The sequence below is a fragment of the Fundulus heteroclitus genome, chromosome 16, assembly GCF_011125445.2.
Source record: "Fundulus heteroclitus isolate FHET01 chromosome 16, MU-UCD_Fhet_4.1, whole genome shotgun sequence".
In the NCBI taxonomy this organism is placed as follows: Eukaryota; Metazoa; Chordata; class Actinopteri; order Cyprinodontiformes; family Fundulidae; genus Fundulus; species Fundulus heteroclitus.
In genome coordinates this window covers 36,626,387-36,640,104 of record NC_046376.1, presented here as the reverse complement: position 1 = coordinate 36,640,104, position 13,718 = coordinate 36,626,387, and the positions used below count along the sequence as shown (strand labels likewise).

The following is a 13,718-nucleotide window of genomic DNA, read 5'->3' as shown; positions in this document are numbered from 1 at the left end:
TCCTGGAATTTCCGTTTAGCCTCCGCTCCAGTATGGAAAAAGACTCTCCTTGCTCTCCTGCTGAACCATGTGTTCCACCAGCAACGACTAACCAAGAAACTTTACACAAGCCATCACTCAGACTGTCAGCTACAGCCCTCTGTGCACCGACTCATTACTCTCCTGGCCTGATCTACAAATCCACTCAGTAAAGCTTGCTTTGTGATTGTCACAGGTACGCTCCACACGGAAATCAGATGTGCGGACACGTCTGCAGCATTTATGCTCCATGCGGCTTTTCCTCTGAAGTAGCCCTATTCTTCCAGACTATTAGAGGCAAGTGTTGTACTATACCCCACTACATGAAGAAGTAGAAAACATTGGTGTTTCAAACATTTTAAAGCCTCTTTCTGTCTTCCAAGAATGACAGCGATTTCTGGCCAGGAATTGTTAACGTGTTGATCACAGTGATATTTTTGAGCCAAATCTGTCACCAACTACACTGGCAATGCAAGATTGAGGAATAATGGTCTCTGAAGCAAGGGTGTGTTCCTCAGAGGACAACTGTCTGGATAATGCATCTGGTTTTACATTCTTGGAACCAGGGTAGTAAGTTATAGTAAAATGATACCGGGTGAAAAAGTGACCACCGTCACCAGTGGAGATTATGGTGTTTGGCGTATTGAAGGTACGAGAGGTTCTTGTGATCAGTCCAGATGATTATGGGTAACTTAGTACCTTCCAACCAGTGCCAACCAGTTCTCTAGGACAAACTTAATGCCTAGAAGTTCCCAATCACCCACATCATAATTCCTTTCGGGAGGTGTGAAACATCTGTAATAGAAGGGTGGAGGTTTCCATCAGAGGGAGATATCTGGGAAAGGACAGCACCCACCCCTGTCTCTGAGGCACCAGCCTCCAAAGTGAGCTTGATAGGGGCCATTGAGAACCTCTCCTTCAAAGGGAGGAAGGCTTGGTTGGCATCAAGCGTCCAAGAAAAGGGCTTTTTGGTGGATGTAAGATGTGTGAGAGGAGAGGTGACAGGGCTGAAATTCTTAATGAAGACCCGATGAAGATTGGCAAAACCCAGAAACCATTTAACAACTGTTTTATGGAGGCTGAGACAGGTCTCTCTAGGACTGCTTCGACTTTGCCAGGATCAGTCTTCACCTGCCCACTCTGAAATGTAATTGAACTCACATTTTTCCACCTTGACAAAGAGCTAATAGTCTAGGAGATGTTACAGCACAAGGTGGACATGTTGCTTGTGTTATTTAAGATCGTACGGAAAAAACATGATGTCATCTAAGTAGAAAAATACAAATGCATTGATGAAATCTCATAGGACCTATTGGCCATTTTGAGTGGCCAATAGGGTTCTTGAAGACCGTCTTCCATTCATCGCCTTCACACCAAAGGTTGAGTTTGCTAAATACCTTCACGCTGTGGAAAGAATCAAAGGCAGAGGCCAAAATGGGAAGAGAATACTCAGTCTTAACTGTAATCTGATTCAGACCTAGATTATCAATGCAGGGCCCGAGTGTCTTATCTTACTTTTCAACAAAAAACCCCCGGCCCCAACAGGAGAGGATGATGACCTGATGATGCCAGCTTGCAATGGCAATGGCAGCTTGCTCAGACCTAGATAGTTTATACAGGTACCCAGAGGGTAGAGGAGCTCCTGGAAGGAGGTCAGTGGCCCCATCATAAGGGCGGTGGGGAGGTAGGGTTAAGGCTTAGTTTTTACTAAAGACTGGTTGCAGATCATGGTAATCCGGTGTGACAGATCGGGGAAAACCTCGGGAGGAACAGAGCTAGGAGCAGAATGGGGAACAGCGGATTGGAGACAGGAAAACTTGCAATTGGAGCGCCAAGCTTCAATATGGGACTCCCTCCAGTTGTTATTAGAGTTGTGCGTAACCAACCAAAGATGACCTAAAACAACTTGGGAATTCTTAGTGGGGAAAAAAAAAGAGAAAGAAATGGTTTCATAATAGCTGCCTGATTAAATTATTGCCACAGCCCATCTTTTAAACGCGTTGTCTCAAAGGATGTCAGGGTGCAGTTTTGCCTGCTGCACCCTGAACATTTTCTGGCTCCTTCTTCCTCCAGTGTAGCCCTGATTGATCAGTCACACCTGTCAGGCTACAAACAGACGAATCTTTGGTGAATCTTGTGCTGTGCAAATCTTGTGTGCTTGTGTGAATTGTCCTGTGCATGTGTGGATCTTGTCCTGTGTGTGTGTGGATCTTTTGTGCTTGTGTTAATTGTCCTGTGCATGTGCAAATCTTGTGTTTGTGTGTGTGTATCCTGTCCTGTGTGTGTGTGTGTGAATTTCTTGTGCGTGTGTGTATCTTTTCCTGTGCGTGTACCTTGTCCTGTGCATATATGAATCACATGTGTGTATTTGTAAATATTGAGACTGTTCTAGCTCCATAGAAAAGCACTTGATGGGAAAAAAATGCTCCATAGCTCTGCCTCAGGTTGGTCTGTTCTTTCTGTCATAATGCTAGTTAATTGGCTCTGAAAAGGCAACAATCAAGGACACAGAAGGTAAGTTAAAGAGTTTATTGAAGGTGGAATAGGACAGATCAGTAACTGGTCCTGGCCCTGGATCACTCAGTTCTGCAGAAGAGAGACAGGAGTATTTTAACAGTGAACCTTATATGATCTGACCGTAATGAGGGTGAGGAAGGAGCTTTCCTTCTGCTGTTAATGTGACAACAGGTGGGTGAAAGGGCCAGCGAATGGCAGAGAGTGGAAAGGCAGGTGGAATGATGGCAGCGGAACCACAAGATCAAGATGAGGTCTAGCCTGAAACTTGTCTCTTCGAGATATGTAGATAGCTTTGCTTCTGCAATTAAAACATTTTAATTGGAAATTTTGCCTTAGTGGGTCTACTGTAATGCATACCGTTAATAAAAACAGCACTGGTAAAAACCACGGCAAAAAGGCTAAAAATTCTAATCTAAAGACTGAAGGTCACCAGTCCGCTTCCTCACCAGAGGCTTGTAAAGAGTCCTCCATTGGGGCCTCTGTCCTCTGAGCTTGTCTCCCCACACGCTGACAGGTCTGTCTCTCAAGGTCTGTTTATTCATTACTTTCATGTTGATCTTGTACAGCACCTTTGGGCTCGTGCTGCACAAGATCATCTTGGGGGCCATTTTACATAGCAGAGGACCACTGTCCTCTGCAAAATCAGGACCCATGTGAACATCTGGGAACGGGCCTGTCGGGTCAGGCTCACATTTTCCTGCTGAATGCAGCTGCAGGAGATGTCTTTCCTCAGCTGTCATCCTCTCCTTCAGCCGGTCGAGGAAGCGCTGTATCAGCCTGGCAGACCGGACCCACAGCAGCGAACCCACTGCCTGGATGTTGTCGATGTACGGTCTGGCCACCTCCACCAGCTTTTTCACGGTCACCGTGCCAGACCTGGACAACGCCTCCAACAGACAAAGTACCGTCACTGACGTCAAGGTTGTTTAAAATTAACACCTTGCTGCCGTCAAGGCAGCCTCGAGCCAGGTTTGAGGCTGCCGTCAAGGCAGCCTCGAGCCAGGTTTGAGTGTCAAAATGACCCTAGGAGCTATGCTGTCAGGGGCTTTATGCCCCTTGTAGGGTCACCCAAGTCAGACAGGTCCTAGGTGAGGGACCAGATAAAGAGCAGCCCAAAGCCCCCTGATGATGAATACAATAAATGGATGTAGTGTTCCCTCGCCCGGACGTGGGTCTTCTGGGGGACTTCAACGCTCACATGGGCAATGACATCGAGACCAGAAGGGGCGTGATTGGGAGGAATGGCCCACCTGATCTGAACTTGAGTGGTGTTCTGTTGTTGGACTTTTGTGCTCATCATGGATTGTCCATAACAAACACCATGTTCAAGCATAAGGGTGTCCATATGTGCTCTTGGCACCAGGACACCCTAGGCCGTAGTTCAATGATCGACTTTGTTGTTGTTTTATCTGACCTGCTGCCGCATGTCTTGGAAACTTGAGTGAAGAGAGGGGCAGAGCTCTCCACCGACACCTACCTGGTGGTGAGTTGGCTCCGACGGTGGGGGAGGAAGCTGGTCAGACCTGGTAGGCCCAAACGTATTTTGAGGGTTTACTGGGAACGTCTGGCAGAGTCCCCCGTGAAACAGAGCTTTAACTCCCACCTCTGGGTCAGCTCTGAACATGTTCCAAGGGAGGTGGGGGTTGTTGTGTTGCTGACCTCGACTCGGGACATCATGTGTTGGTGGGCGGAATACTTCGAAGACCTCCTTAATCCCACGTCTTCCATTGAGGAAGCAGAGCCTGGGGACTCCGGGTCAGGTTTTCCCATCTCTGGTGCTGAGGTCACTGAGGTGGTTAAAGGCTCCTTGGTGGCAAGGCCCTGGGGGAGGATGAGATTTGCCCTGATTACCTTAAGGCTATGGATGTTGTGGGTCTGTGTTGGTCAATGCGACTCTGCAACATTGCGTGGACATCGGTGGCAGTTCCCCTGGATTGGCAGACTGGGGTGGTGTTCCCCCTATTTAAAAAGGGGGACGAGAGGGTGCGTTCCAACTACAGAGGAATTCTGGAAAGGAGGGTCCATCGGATAGTCGAATCTCAGATTCAGGAAGATCAGTGTGGTTTTCTTCCTGGCCGTGGAACACTGGATCAGCTCTACATCCTCAGCAGGATCCTGGAGGGTGCATGGGAATTTGCCCAACCAGTCTACATGTTTTATGTGGATCTGGACAAGGCATTCGACTGTGTCCCTCGGGGGGTCCTGTGGGGGGTACTCCGGGAATATGGAGTACCGGGTCTTTTAATAAGGGCTGTTAGGTCTCTGTATGACCGATGTCAGAGCTTGGTCCGCATTGCTGGCAGCAAGTCGGACTCGTTTTCAGTGAGAGTTGGACTCAGCCAAGGTTGCCCTTTGTCACCCATTCTGTTCATAACTTTTATAGACAGAATTTCTAGGCGCAGCCAAGGTGCTGAGAGGATCCGTTTTGATGACCTTAGGATCGCGTCTCTATTTGCAGATGACGTGGTTGTATTGGCTTCATCAGGGGTAGGAGAGAATCTCATAATCGGTGCACAGAAGGGACACAGAGCGCCAGCTTTTGATCTCCTGCAGATTCCCTTTTTTGGAAGGAGAGTGATGACCGCCCTGTGGCAAGACACCAGTCGTCAGGCTCTCATTAAAGACATTTAACAGGTCCCCCTGCTAAGATGTGCCAATAGGACTTGTAGAATTCTACAGTGAGCCCATCGATGCCTGGGGCCATAGACATTATATACGTAGACGCCCCATTGGACGCTGCCAGCCGCTAGGCTGACATGCCTACAGGGCGGCCATCTTGGGTCAGACCACAGATCAGACAGGATATATATATATATATATATATATATATATATATATATATATATATATATATATATATATATATATATATATATATATATATATATATATATATATATTAGGGCTGGGCAACGATTAAAATATTTTATTTGCCTGATTAATCGCATAGTATTTACAAACTCCAAGAATGAATTCAAAAGTAGTGTAAAGAGCACTTTTATTTTAATGTTCTGCTGCCATATGAACAAAAGTGTTGTGTCAGGATGCAGCTTGTAGGCTGCATGCTGAGCCTCTCTCCCTCTCTCTCGTTCCTGCGCAGCCTGATTGGTTTCACCTGGCAGGCTGCAATTAACCCCCAACTGCTTCCACCTGGTTCCACCCTTATTTAAACGTACCTCTTTCTGCTCTCGTCGCCGGCCCGTAGTGTTCACTCCAGCTCAGTCTCAGTCAGTCTCCAGTTCCGCAACTCTGTTCCTCGCTCTCAAGTCCTGCAACTCTGTTCCACGCTCTCAAGTCCTGCAACTCTGTTCCACGCTCTCATGTCCTGCAACTCTGTTCCACGCTCTCAAGTCCCACAACTCTGTTCCACGCTCTCAAGTCCCGCAACTCTGTTCCTCGCTCTCAAGTCCCGCAACTCTGTTCCACGCTCTCAAGTCCCGCAACTCTGTTCCACGCTCTCAAGTCCCGCAACTCTGTTCCACGCTCTCAAGTCCCGCAACTCTGTTCCACGCTCTCAAGTCCCGCAACTCTGTTCCACGCTCTCAAGTCCCGCAACTCTGTTCCACGCTCTCAAGTCCTGCAACTCTGTTCCACGCTCTCAAGTCCTGCAACTCTGTTCCACGCTCTCAAGTCCTGCAACTCTGTTCCACGCTCTCAAGTTCTGCAACAGTTCCACGCTCTCCGGTCCCGCAGCTGCTTCACGGTCTCAAGTCTTCCGCTCCAGAGTCTCCTCCCGGTCAGTCTCCCCGCGCTCCTCCTGTCAGCCTGCTTCCGCACCCTTCATCTCCGTCCATAAAGACTCTGGTTCTTCTCGTCATTTACCCTTCACTCTGTACAATAAAACTCACTTCAAGAACAAGCTCTGTGCGTGCGTGCTGTGTCCAGGTTCATCCAAAGACAAATCATGACATGTTGTAACATTTGTAGCACTTATCAGTAACACATATTTAGTGTAAAGCTCAACTTAAATATGTAAAACAAAAAAAGCAATAATGATAAATTAAAGCTTATTGTGCTGACAGGTAATTCTCTTTATGAGGAAAAAATCTACCAGAAAACAGGCAATTTCTGAGGTAACCGCAGGGAGCAGCATTACCATTTTGTGTTCAATACCAAAGTTTAACTTGGCAGTGGTTACAACTAACTTGTTTCTGTCATATTTGTTGCTGGAAGAACTTTAAACTGAAATGCTTGCTAACTCGATATGCTTGCATGTTTATTTTCACGTTAACACGCGATTTTTTTGTTGTTGCTTTCTCGCGGGCATATAGTGAATGGCAGGGGTAAAACAGGCAAAAACACATGGATACTTTGAAACGAGAAGCGACTTCACCGACAGCGTCGATGCAGACCCCGCTCCGCTCTGCACAAAACTTGTTCCGGCCGCCAACTCACCGCCTCGCCTAAGCAAATTCCTGCGGGAAACACCGCCTTCCCCATGTCAGCTTTGTTTTTTTCCGGCCAGCACCTTTCTTCCTCTTTGAATCCGAGGCTGGGCTGACAGCGAGGTTATTGGCGCATTATCGCCATCTACTGTTCTGATTCAAACCCCTACACCGCAGCAAACAGACCTTCACAAAATAAAAGCATGTGAGCAACATGCGTTAATGCGCGTTAAAGAAAATATCGCCGTTAATAGTCTAATGAGTTAACGTGAAATTAACGCGTTAACTTGCCCAGCCCTAATATATATATATATATATATATATATATATATATATATATATATATATATATATATATATATATATATATATATATGATGGATATTTACTTTCATAGACTACTCATTGCAATCCCTTTTATCATCAATCGGATCCAACAGGGTAGCTTCCTACTTCATGTGTAAATACATTTACAAATGACACTTTAAACTGTACAAAAAACAGATACTCATCAGTGACCATCTGACACTTTTTAAGAGTATGTGATGACAACAGCACTTATCTACATAGGAGCAAAACTATATACAGACAAGTGAGACCAGAGGTGCCAATAAAATATATAAAAATGTATTATATCAAATATAAAAATGATATAATACAAACCACAATGCGGAGGGAAAAAAAATCAACAAAAAATTTAAAATGCATCTTAGAATCAAAGAGATTACAAAATCATAGCAAAACAATATATATTATTGTTTATATTATTATAAACAATTTTTATATATATATATATATATATATATATATATATATATATATATATATATATATATATATATATATATGGCCTCTTACTGTGGGCAGTCTAAGTCACACATGTGCACTAATCGTGGTGTCTAATCAGCATCTTGATTTGGCACATCCCTTGATTTGGAATGGATTATGTCAGCAAAGGAGAAATGCTCACTATCACATATTTAGACTGGTTGGTGATGGAAATGGTGATATTGTGTATGTGGAAAACGTTTTAGATCTTTGAGTTCATCTCATAAAAAATGGGAGCAAAACCAAAAGTGTTGCATTTATATTTTTGTTGAGTGTACTTTTTCATATAGGCCAGATAAATGTCTGCAGTTTTTTTCCTTTAATTAATAAAATCTTCAGTTGAAAATGGAACTTTGTTCTCAGGTTTTCAATGTCTGATGTTGGATGGTCTGAGATTTAAATGAAATTTAAATCTAACCAAAAAAATAAAGAGGGCAGATACCGTTATACATCTATATAATTTGAATGTGTCCTTGAAGATCTTTTGCTCATGTACAGATACTGTTTGAATGAGGGCAGCCTTAATTTAAAGCCTGGCTAAAATGGTTAATGTAACCAGAGCCTTATAATTTAGAAATGGCAGTCGTCATGAATATCTTTTCTATTTTCGTCTCTGTCATCCTCTAGTTCACTTAGATACTTATCTTTATCGTAGCCTGATAGTTTCTTGAGGCTGAGTATCTCAAATGTGTTATTCACAATTTTGAACTACATTAACTTGACAGAACAGATCGTTTTGCATTTAGCAAAATCAGAGAATGCAGTTCAATCCAATTCTCAGATATTTCTGGACAGACATCCTGGAAACATAAATCCTACTACTCCGCAATAACCGTAGTTTCAAACTTTACCTTATTATGGATTTGTGACAAAATGCAACATTTTTGTTTAGTACTAATGAGCAGGATAATATAAACTGTTATCATGTCCCCTCAGGTCACTATTGTAAGATCTGATTGAAAATTAAACAGTGAGGTAATGATTCTTAACAAACAGATCAAATTTCAGTTAGTTCCCTGTTTGAGCCAATGATCTGAAGTCGTGTTTGTAAAATGGTGCCAAGGGGACCATAAATAGATCATGACAGAAGCTCCTTGCAATATTAAGAGCTTCGCACAAACACATGCAGACACCGAAGGGGAATGTCAGCAATTGAGTGAGTCAGTTCATCCTTAAGAGAAACAGTGATGAAACCGTAAACCGAGACACTGCTGGCTTTGTTTACACTGCTGTCCTGCCAGCACTGTCTGTATAGCTGCTGAAGACAAGTCTCTGTTGTCAAATTAAACATCATCATAATGTTTACATACGTAGCAAAGAGTATTAAATTCATTTGTTCTTTTTTTTTTTTTTTTTTTTTTTACAAAAGCCATATCATTACAGACTAATCTGCAGTTGTTTACAAAGATTTTTCTTTCAAGCACACTAGACACTGAGTTCTGGACCTCTTGATCTTGACCGAAGCAAGGAGGGACAATGAGGTCTACCCAATCTTGCTTTATGGGATTAGGACAATCTTTAGGAATTTGAGGCATCAGCCCATACCAGCATGTGACATTGGAGCTTGTTATGATCTGAAAGCAGTTGGGACTACAGTCACACAGTTGCTAACATGATAAACTACAACAACAGATTAAAATTTAGCTGCTTGTGCTACAGAAGTTCAACCTGGTGGCTTTGGATGAACCTAAACATGATGTCCCAGAGATTTTCTATTGGATTTAGGTCAGGGAAGTGTGGAGGCCTGTCAGTGGTATCAATTCCTTCATTCTCAATCCTTCACCTGGATTTCTCCATTGTGGGAAAGTAAAGGAATCCTTATTCTTAACCTCCAGCAATTGCCTACATACTCTTGTGGGCATTATAATGCACCAGGAGGAACCGGGGACCAACTGTGCTGGCGAAGAGTCAAACAATGGTTTTAATCTTGATGCCTAATGGCAGTCAGGGGGCCATTGTTTATCCTGTATAGGTCTGTGTGTTCCTCCATAGAATTGCCTCCTAGACCAATACTGACCCACACCAAGTTGATCATGCTGAACAATGTTCAATCAATCAATCAATCAATCAATCAATACATTTTTTATTGTCAATTACAATTTGCATTGCAATCGAAAAAATCAAATGTTGCAGCATAATGTGTACCAGAAACCTTTCATGTCTATCACATGGGCTCAGAGAGAACCTGCTCTCATCTGCAAAAAGAACTTGACACCAGGGCCACACCTGCAATTTCCAGCACTCTCTGGGAAAAGCAAATTGAGCTCCACGTGCCAGTCAGTGAGGACAGGGCCTACTAGAGGCCATTGGCCCCTTAGGCCACTGTGATAAACTGTGTTTATCGTGATTGATTAATGCCAGTGACTTGCTGGAGGTCATTTTGTAGGGCTCTGGCAGAATTCATCCTGACCGTCCTTAAGCTATTCTACTGATGGGAAAAAAATCTGCTGTATACTACTCCTCTTCTTACCTTTGCCCCCTGAATAATGCCTTTTCCTTCTTAGAATGTCTGCTTACTGTTGTTTGTTTGCCTGTTTCTTTACTTGATGCAAGCGTTAGAATCCGAAGTCAAGTTCCTTGTTTGTACCCTCCAACTTGGCAAAATAAAGTTGAATCTTATTCTTATAAAGGAGTATCGGTTCTGCTGTTGGGAATCTCCTCTACACTCTTAAGACTGTGCTGGGAGACACAGCAAACCTCCTGGAAATGGTACACATTGATGTGCCATCCTGGTGAAGTCAGACTTCAGTAGAGTCCCTACTGTATGCTACTAGCTGTCACTAACCCTGGTCAAAAACAAAAGCATTCCACACAAAATAAAATAAAATAAAACAAAGTAAAAATAAGGAGGGAAACATTTTTGTGGCCTCCACCTGCAGAACCATTCCTGTTTTTTTGGGGTCTGCTCGTTGGTGCCCCTTTAGTTTAGTTATTAACCTGCTGTTAATTTTGTTACCCCCAAAACATTGGACACTCAGTCACAATACCCTGTACTATTTAACTGACCAGATCAATAATCAGAAGTTTGACTTTATATTACAGTCTGATTAAAAAGTGTTCCTTTAATCTTTTATCACTGTATTTTATGACCTAAAACACTGTCAAATCAAATTGCAATGACTTGCTGTGGTGACCCCTGAATAAAGGAGCAGCTGAGAGGACTCACTCACTCACAGACAAGCTTTTAGACTTCAGCACAGTTTATTGAGAGTTTAAAAGTGCAAGCACATGGGATTTAACTGTTTAGATTTTTCCTTAATACCACTTAGTAAACACACATGTGCGCATTATGCTTGCATCATATGGATATCCTTCAACATGCCTGCTTGATCGAAGCAATAATAAGAACAGTTTAGCTACAGCCTTTCACAAGGCATCCACCTGTCCGGCGTCCGTTCTGTGACTGTGCCTCAGTGGGTAGAGTAGTTGCCTGTCAATCAAAAGATTGTGGGTCCAATTCCAGCTTCCCCTTGTCACCTGTTGATGTGCTGGTAGGCTAGACACTTTACCCCAAGTTGCCTACTGATCTGCATATCTGTGTATGAATATGTACCAGTCCATTTAATTTGACAATATTCAGTTTAATTATAATGAAAACTTGTTTATGAAGCATTATGTGGGCTTAAGGTGATGTTATTTATGTGTAAATATACAATGTAAAAAAATTTAAACAATATTCAATGTCAAAAAGGACAATCATTTGTAAAAACAAATATGGACACTGCTAATATGGACATTCGATTAATTTTCAATGCTTGGTCTGTCTTTCACGTCAACTACAGCAGTTGTGTCACTTCTTAGGAATGAAAGAAAACAGGTGTATACTAGCCAGCAGCTGAGGGGATCCCCCAGAAATAGTAAATCTTCTTTTCACATCCACATACACACCAACAGATGATAACCATGAGCTGTCTTTAGCTTTTTGATGAGTAGCAGGGCATTCCTGACCTGGCTGCCTCATGCTGACAAACTGAGCTCATGGGGCTTAAATAGCACTGTGGGAGGGCCACAGCTCCGAGCCTGTGGTTTATAAGGGATCTAAAACCAGGAGAGCTAAGGGGTGTGAAATATCTACTTGGAGCAAACAAAAAACATTTTTTCTTTAAAACTGAAATCTGGAACTGTTTTGGAGTGCGGTTATGATGTCCCAGTATACCGCTTTGAGCAGCCTGTTAGCTGACGATCCTTTCCTCAGCCAGGAAGGGATCCTTTGGCCACTGCACCATGAAGCTCTTTCCTCGCTGCAGCAGAATTTCTTCAGTCGGAGAGCCAAGCTGGCTGAAAGCCTCCTCAGGGAGCTCCATGACGGACCACAGCTTCTCAAACTAGCCCAGTTTCCTGTCATTTCCTCCACATTGACAAGGTAGGCACAAAATTGAATTCAATTCAATTCAGTTCAATTCAATTTTATTTATATAGCGTCAATTCATGAAATATGTCATCTCAAGGCACTTTCCAAAGTCAAATTCTATCAGATTATACAGATTGGGTCAGAATATACAAATTGGTCAAAACATTTTCAATCTAAGGGAATCCAGTTGAGATCATCAAAGTCCCGACAAGCAGCATTCACTCCTGAAGAATCGTAGAGCCACAGGGAGAGTCGTCTGCATTGTCCATGGCTTTGCAGCAATCCCTCATACTGAGCAAGCATGAAGCGACATTGGAAAAAAAATTTCCCTTTAACGGGAAGGAAAACCTCCAGCAGAACCAGAACCAGGCTCAGTGTGACGGCCATCTGGCTTGACCAACAGGGTGTTAGAGATACAACAAAAGAGACAAAAAAAAGCACAGAAGCACACATTAAACGCACAGAAGCACACAGTTAAGACCCTCAGTGGCGGATTCACCTTATCTGTTAAGTGTTCAGACCTGTAGAGTTTTGATTTTTTTTTATTTTTTTTTTTATTAGTTTATTTGTCAGGGACAATGCAGCGCACATTATTACATTCATAATTGTAATAGGCAGAGCCATAACAAAATGGATATCGGATATTGGAGTGAATCTGATCTAATTATTTGGTTCTTTTAGGCTAAATGATGACAGAGAGCAGAAGACAGAGGCAATCAGCAAAGAGCTGCACAGAGGCACTGAAAAGACTAGCGACAACAGGGATCTTCTTGTGACCTTAGATGCCAGGGGTTACGCTCCGGGGGACATCACGGTCAAACTGGAAGGGCGAAGTCTGGCAGTTGTGGCTATGAAGCAGGCCGGAGCAGAGGAAAGTCAGTGCTGCTCCTCCTCTTCCTCATCCTCCAGTGCCTCCTTCTCCTCCTCAGCATCGTCCCAGATGGGTTTTATGCAGAGAATAGATCTGCCTGCTCACCTGGATCTATCTGGCCTCTCCTGCTCTTTGATGGATGATGGCCAGCTTCGCATCCACGCCCCAGTGGCCAAGCAGCCAATCAACGATGAGGACCAGGTACCAATCCGGTACAGGACATCGCTGGAATTTCCTGTTAAAAATGACAACACAGAAGAAGAACATAAAGACTGAAGCTGCAGACTCAGTCTCAAAGTGAGACACATTTCAAATAAAGATGTCCACACTTCCACAGAAAGACTGTATAATAAGTAAAGTTTACATAAATATCTTAAAAGCTTATTTTGAATATATTTTGTAACATTTTGAAAGTGTATAAATTATTAAAATAAACAACGAAAAGCAAACACGTTTAAAAAATTATTTTTGTTAAGACGTTTGTTAGCCACATGGTGGCGCCAACACTTCACCTGAGTTGAAAATGGAGCATGAAGGGGAGGTAGATTGAGTCCTAATCGCTAAAATCACCCCTAACTACCCTCAAGTGACTGAATTAGTACCTTTAAAAGGTTGTAGTGACATTTGCTTTGCTGATGAAACATTTGTTTGCCGCTTGGAGCTGGTAGTGGCAGATTTATGTTTGATGAGTCTTGCCCTGAGGAGCTGAGGAGAAGGAGGTGAAGTCATAACATGAAGAAGAGGAGGA

General features: G+C 43.2%; 1 protein-coding gene across 1 annotated transcript; it reads left to right on the top strand.

Annotated features, from left to right (window-relative positions):
• The first annotated feature begins 11,765 nt into the window (after window positions 1-11,765).
• hspb9 (heat shock protein, alpha-crystallin-related, 9) lies at window positions 11,766-13,419 on the top strand. The gene is made up of 2 exons (XM_012880619.3): window positions 11,766-12,111; window positions 12,781-13,419. The coding sequence occupies exons 1-2, from the start codon at window positions 11,888-11,890 to the stop codon at window positions 13,244-13,246; spliced, it is 690 nt and encodes a 229-aa protein (XP_012736073.2). The 5' UTR covers window positions 11,766-11,887; the 3' UTR covers window positions 13,247-13,419.
• The last annotated feature ends 299 nt before the right edge of the window (window positions 13,420-13,718 follow it).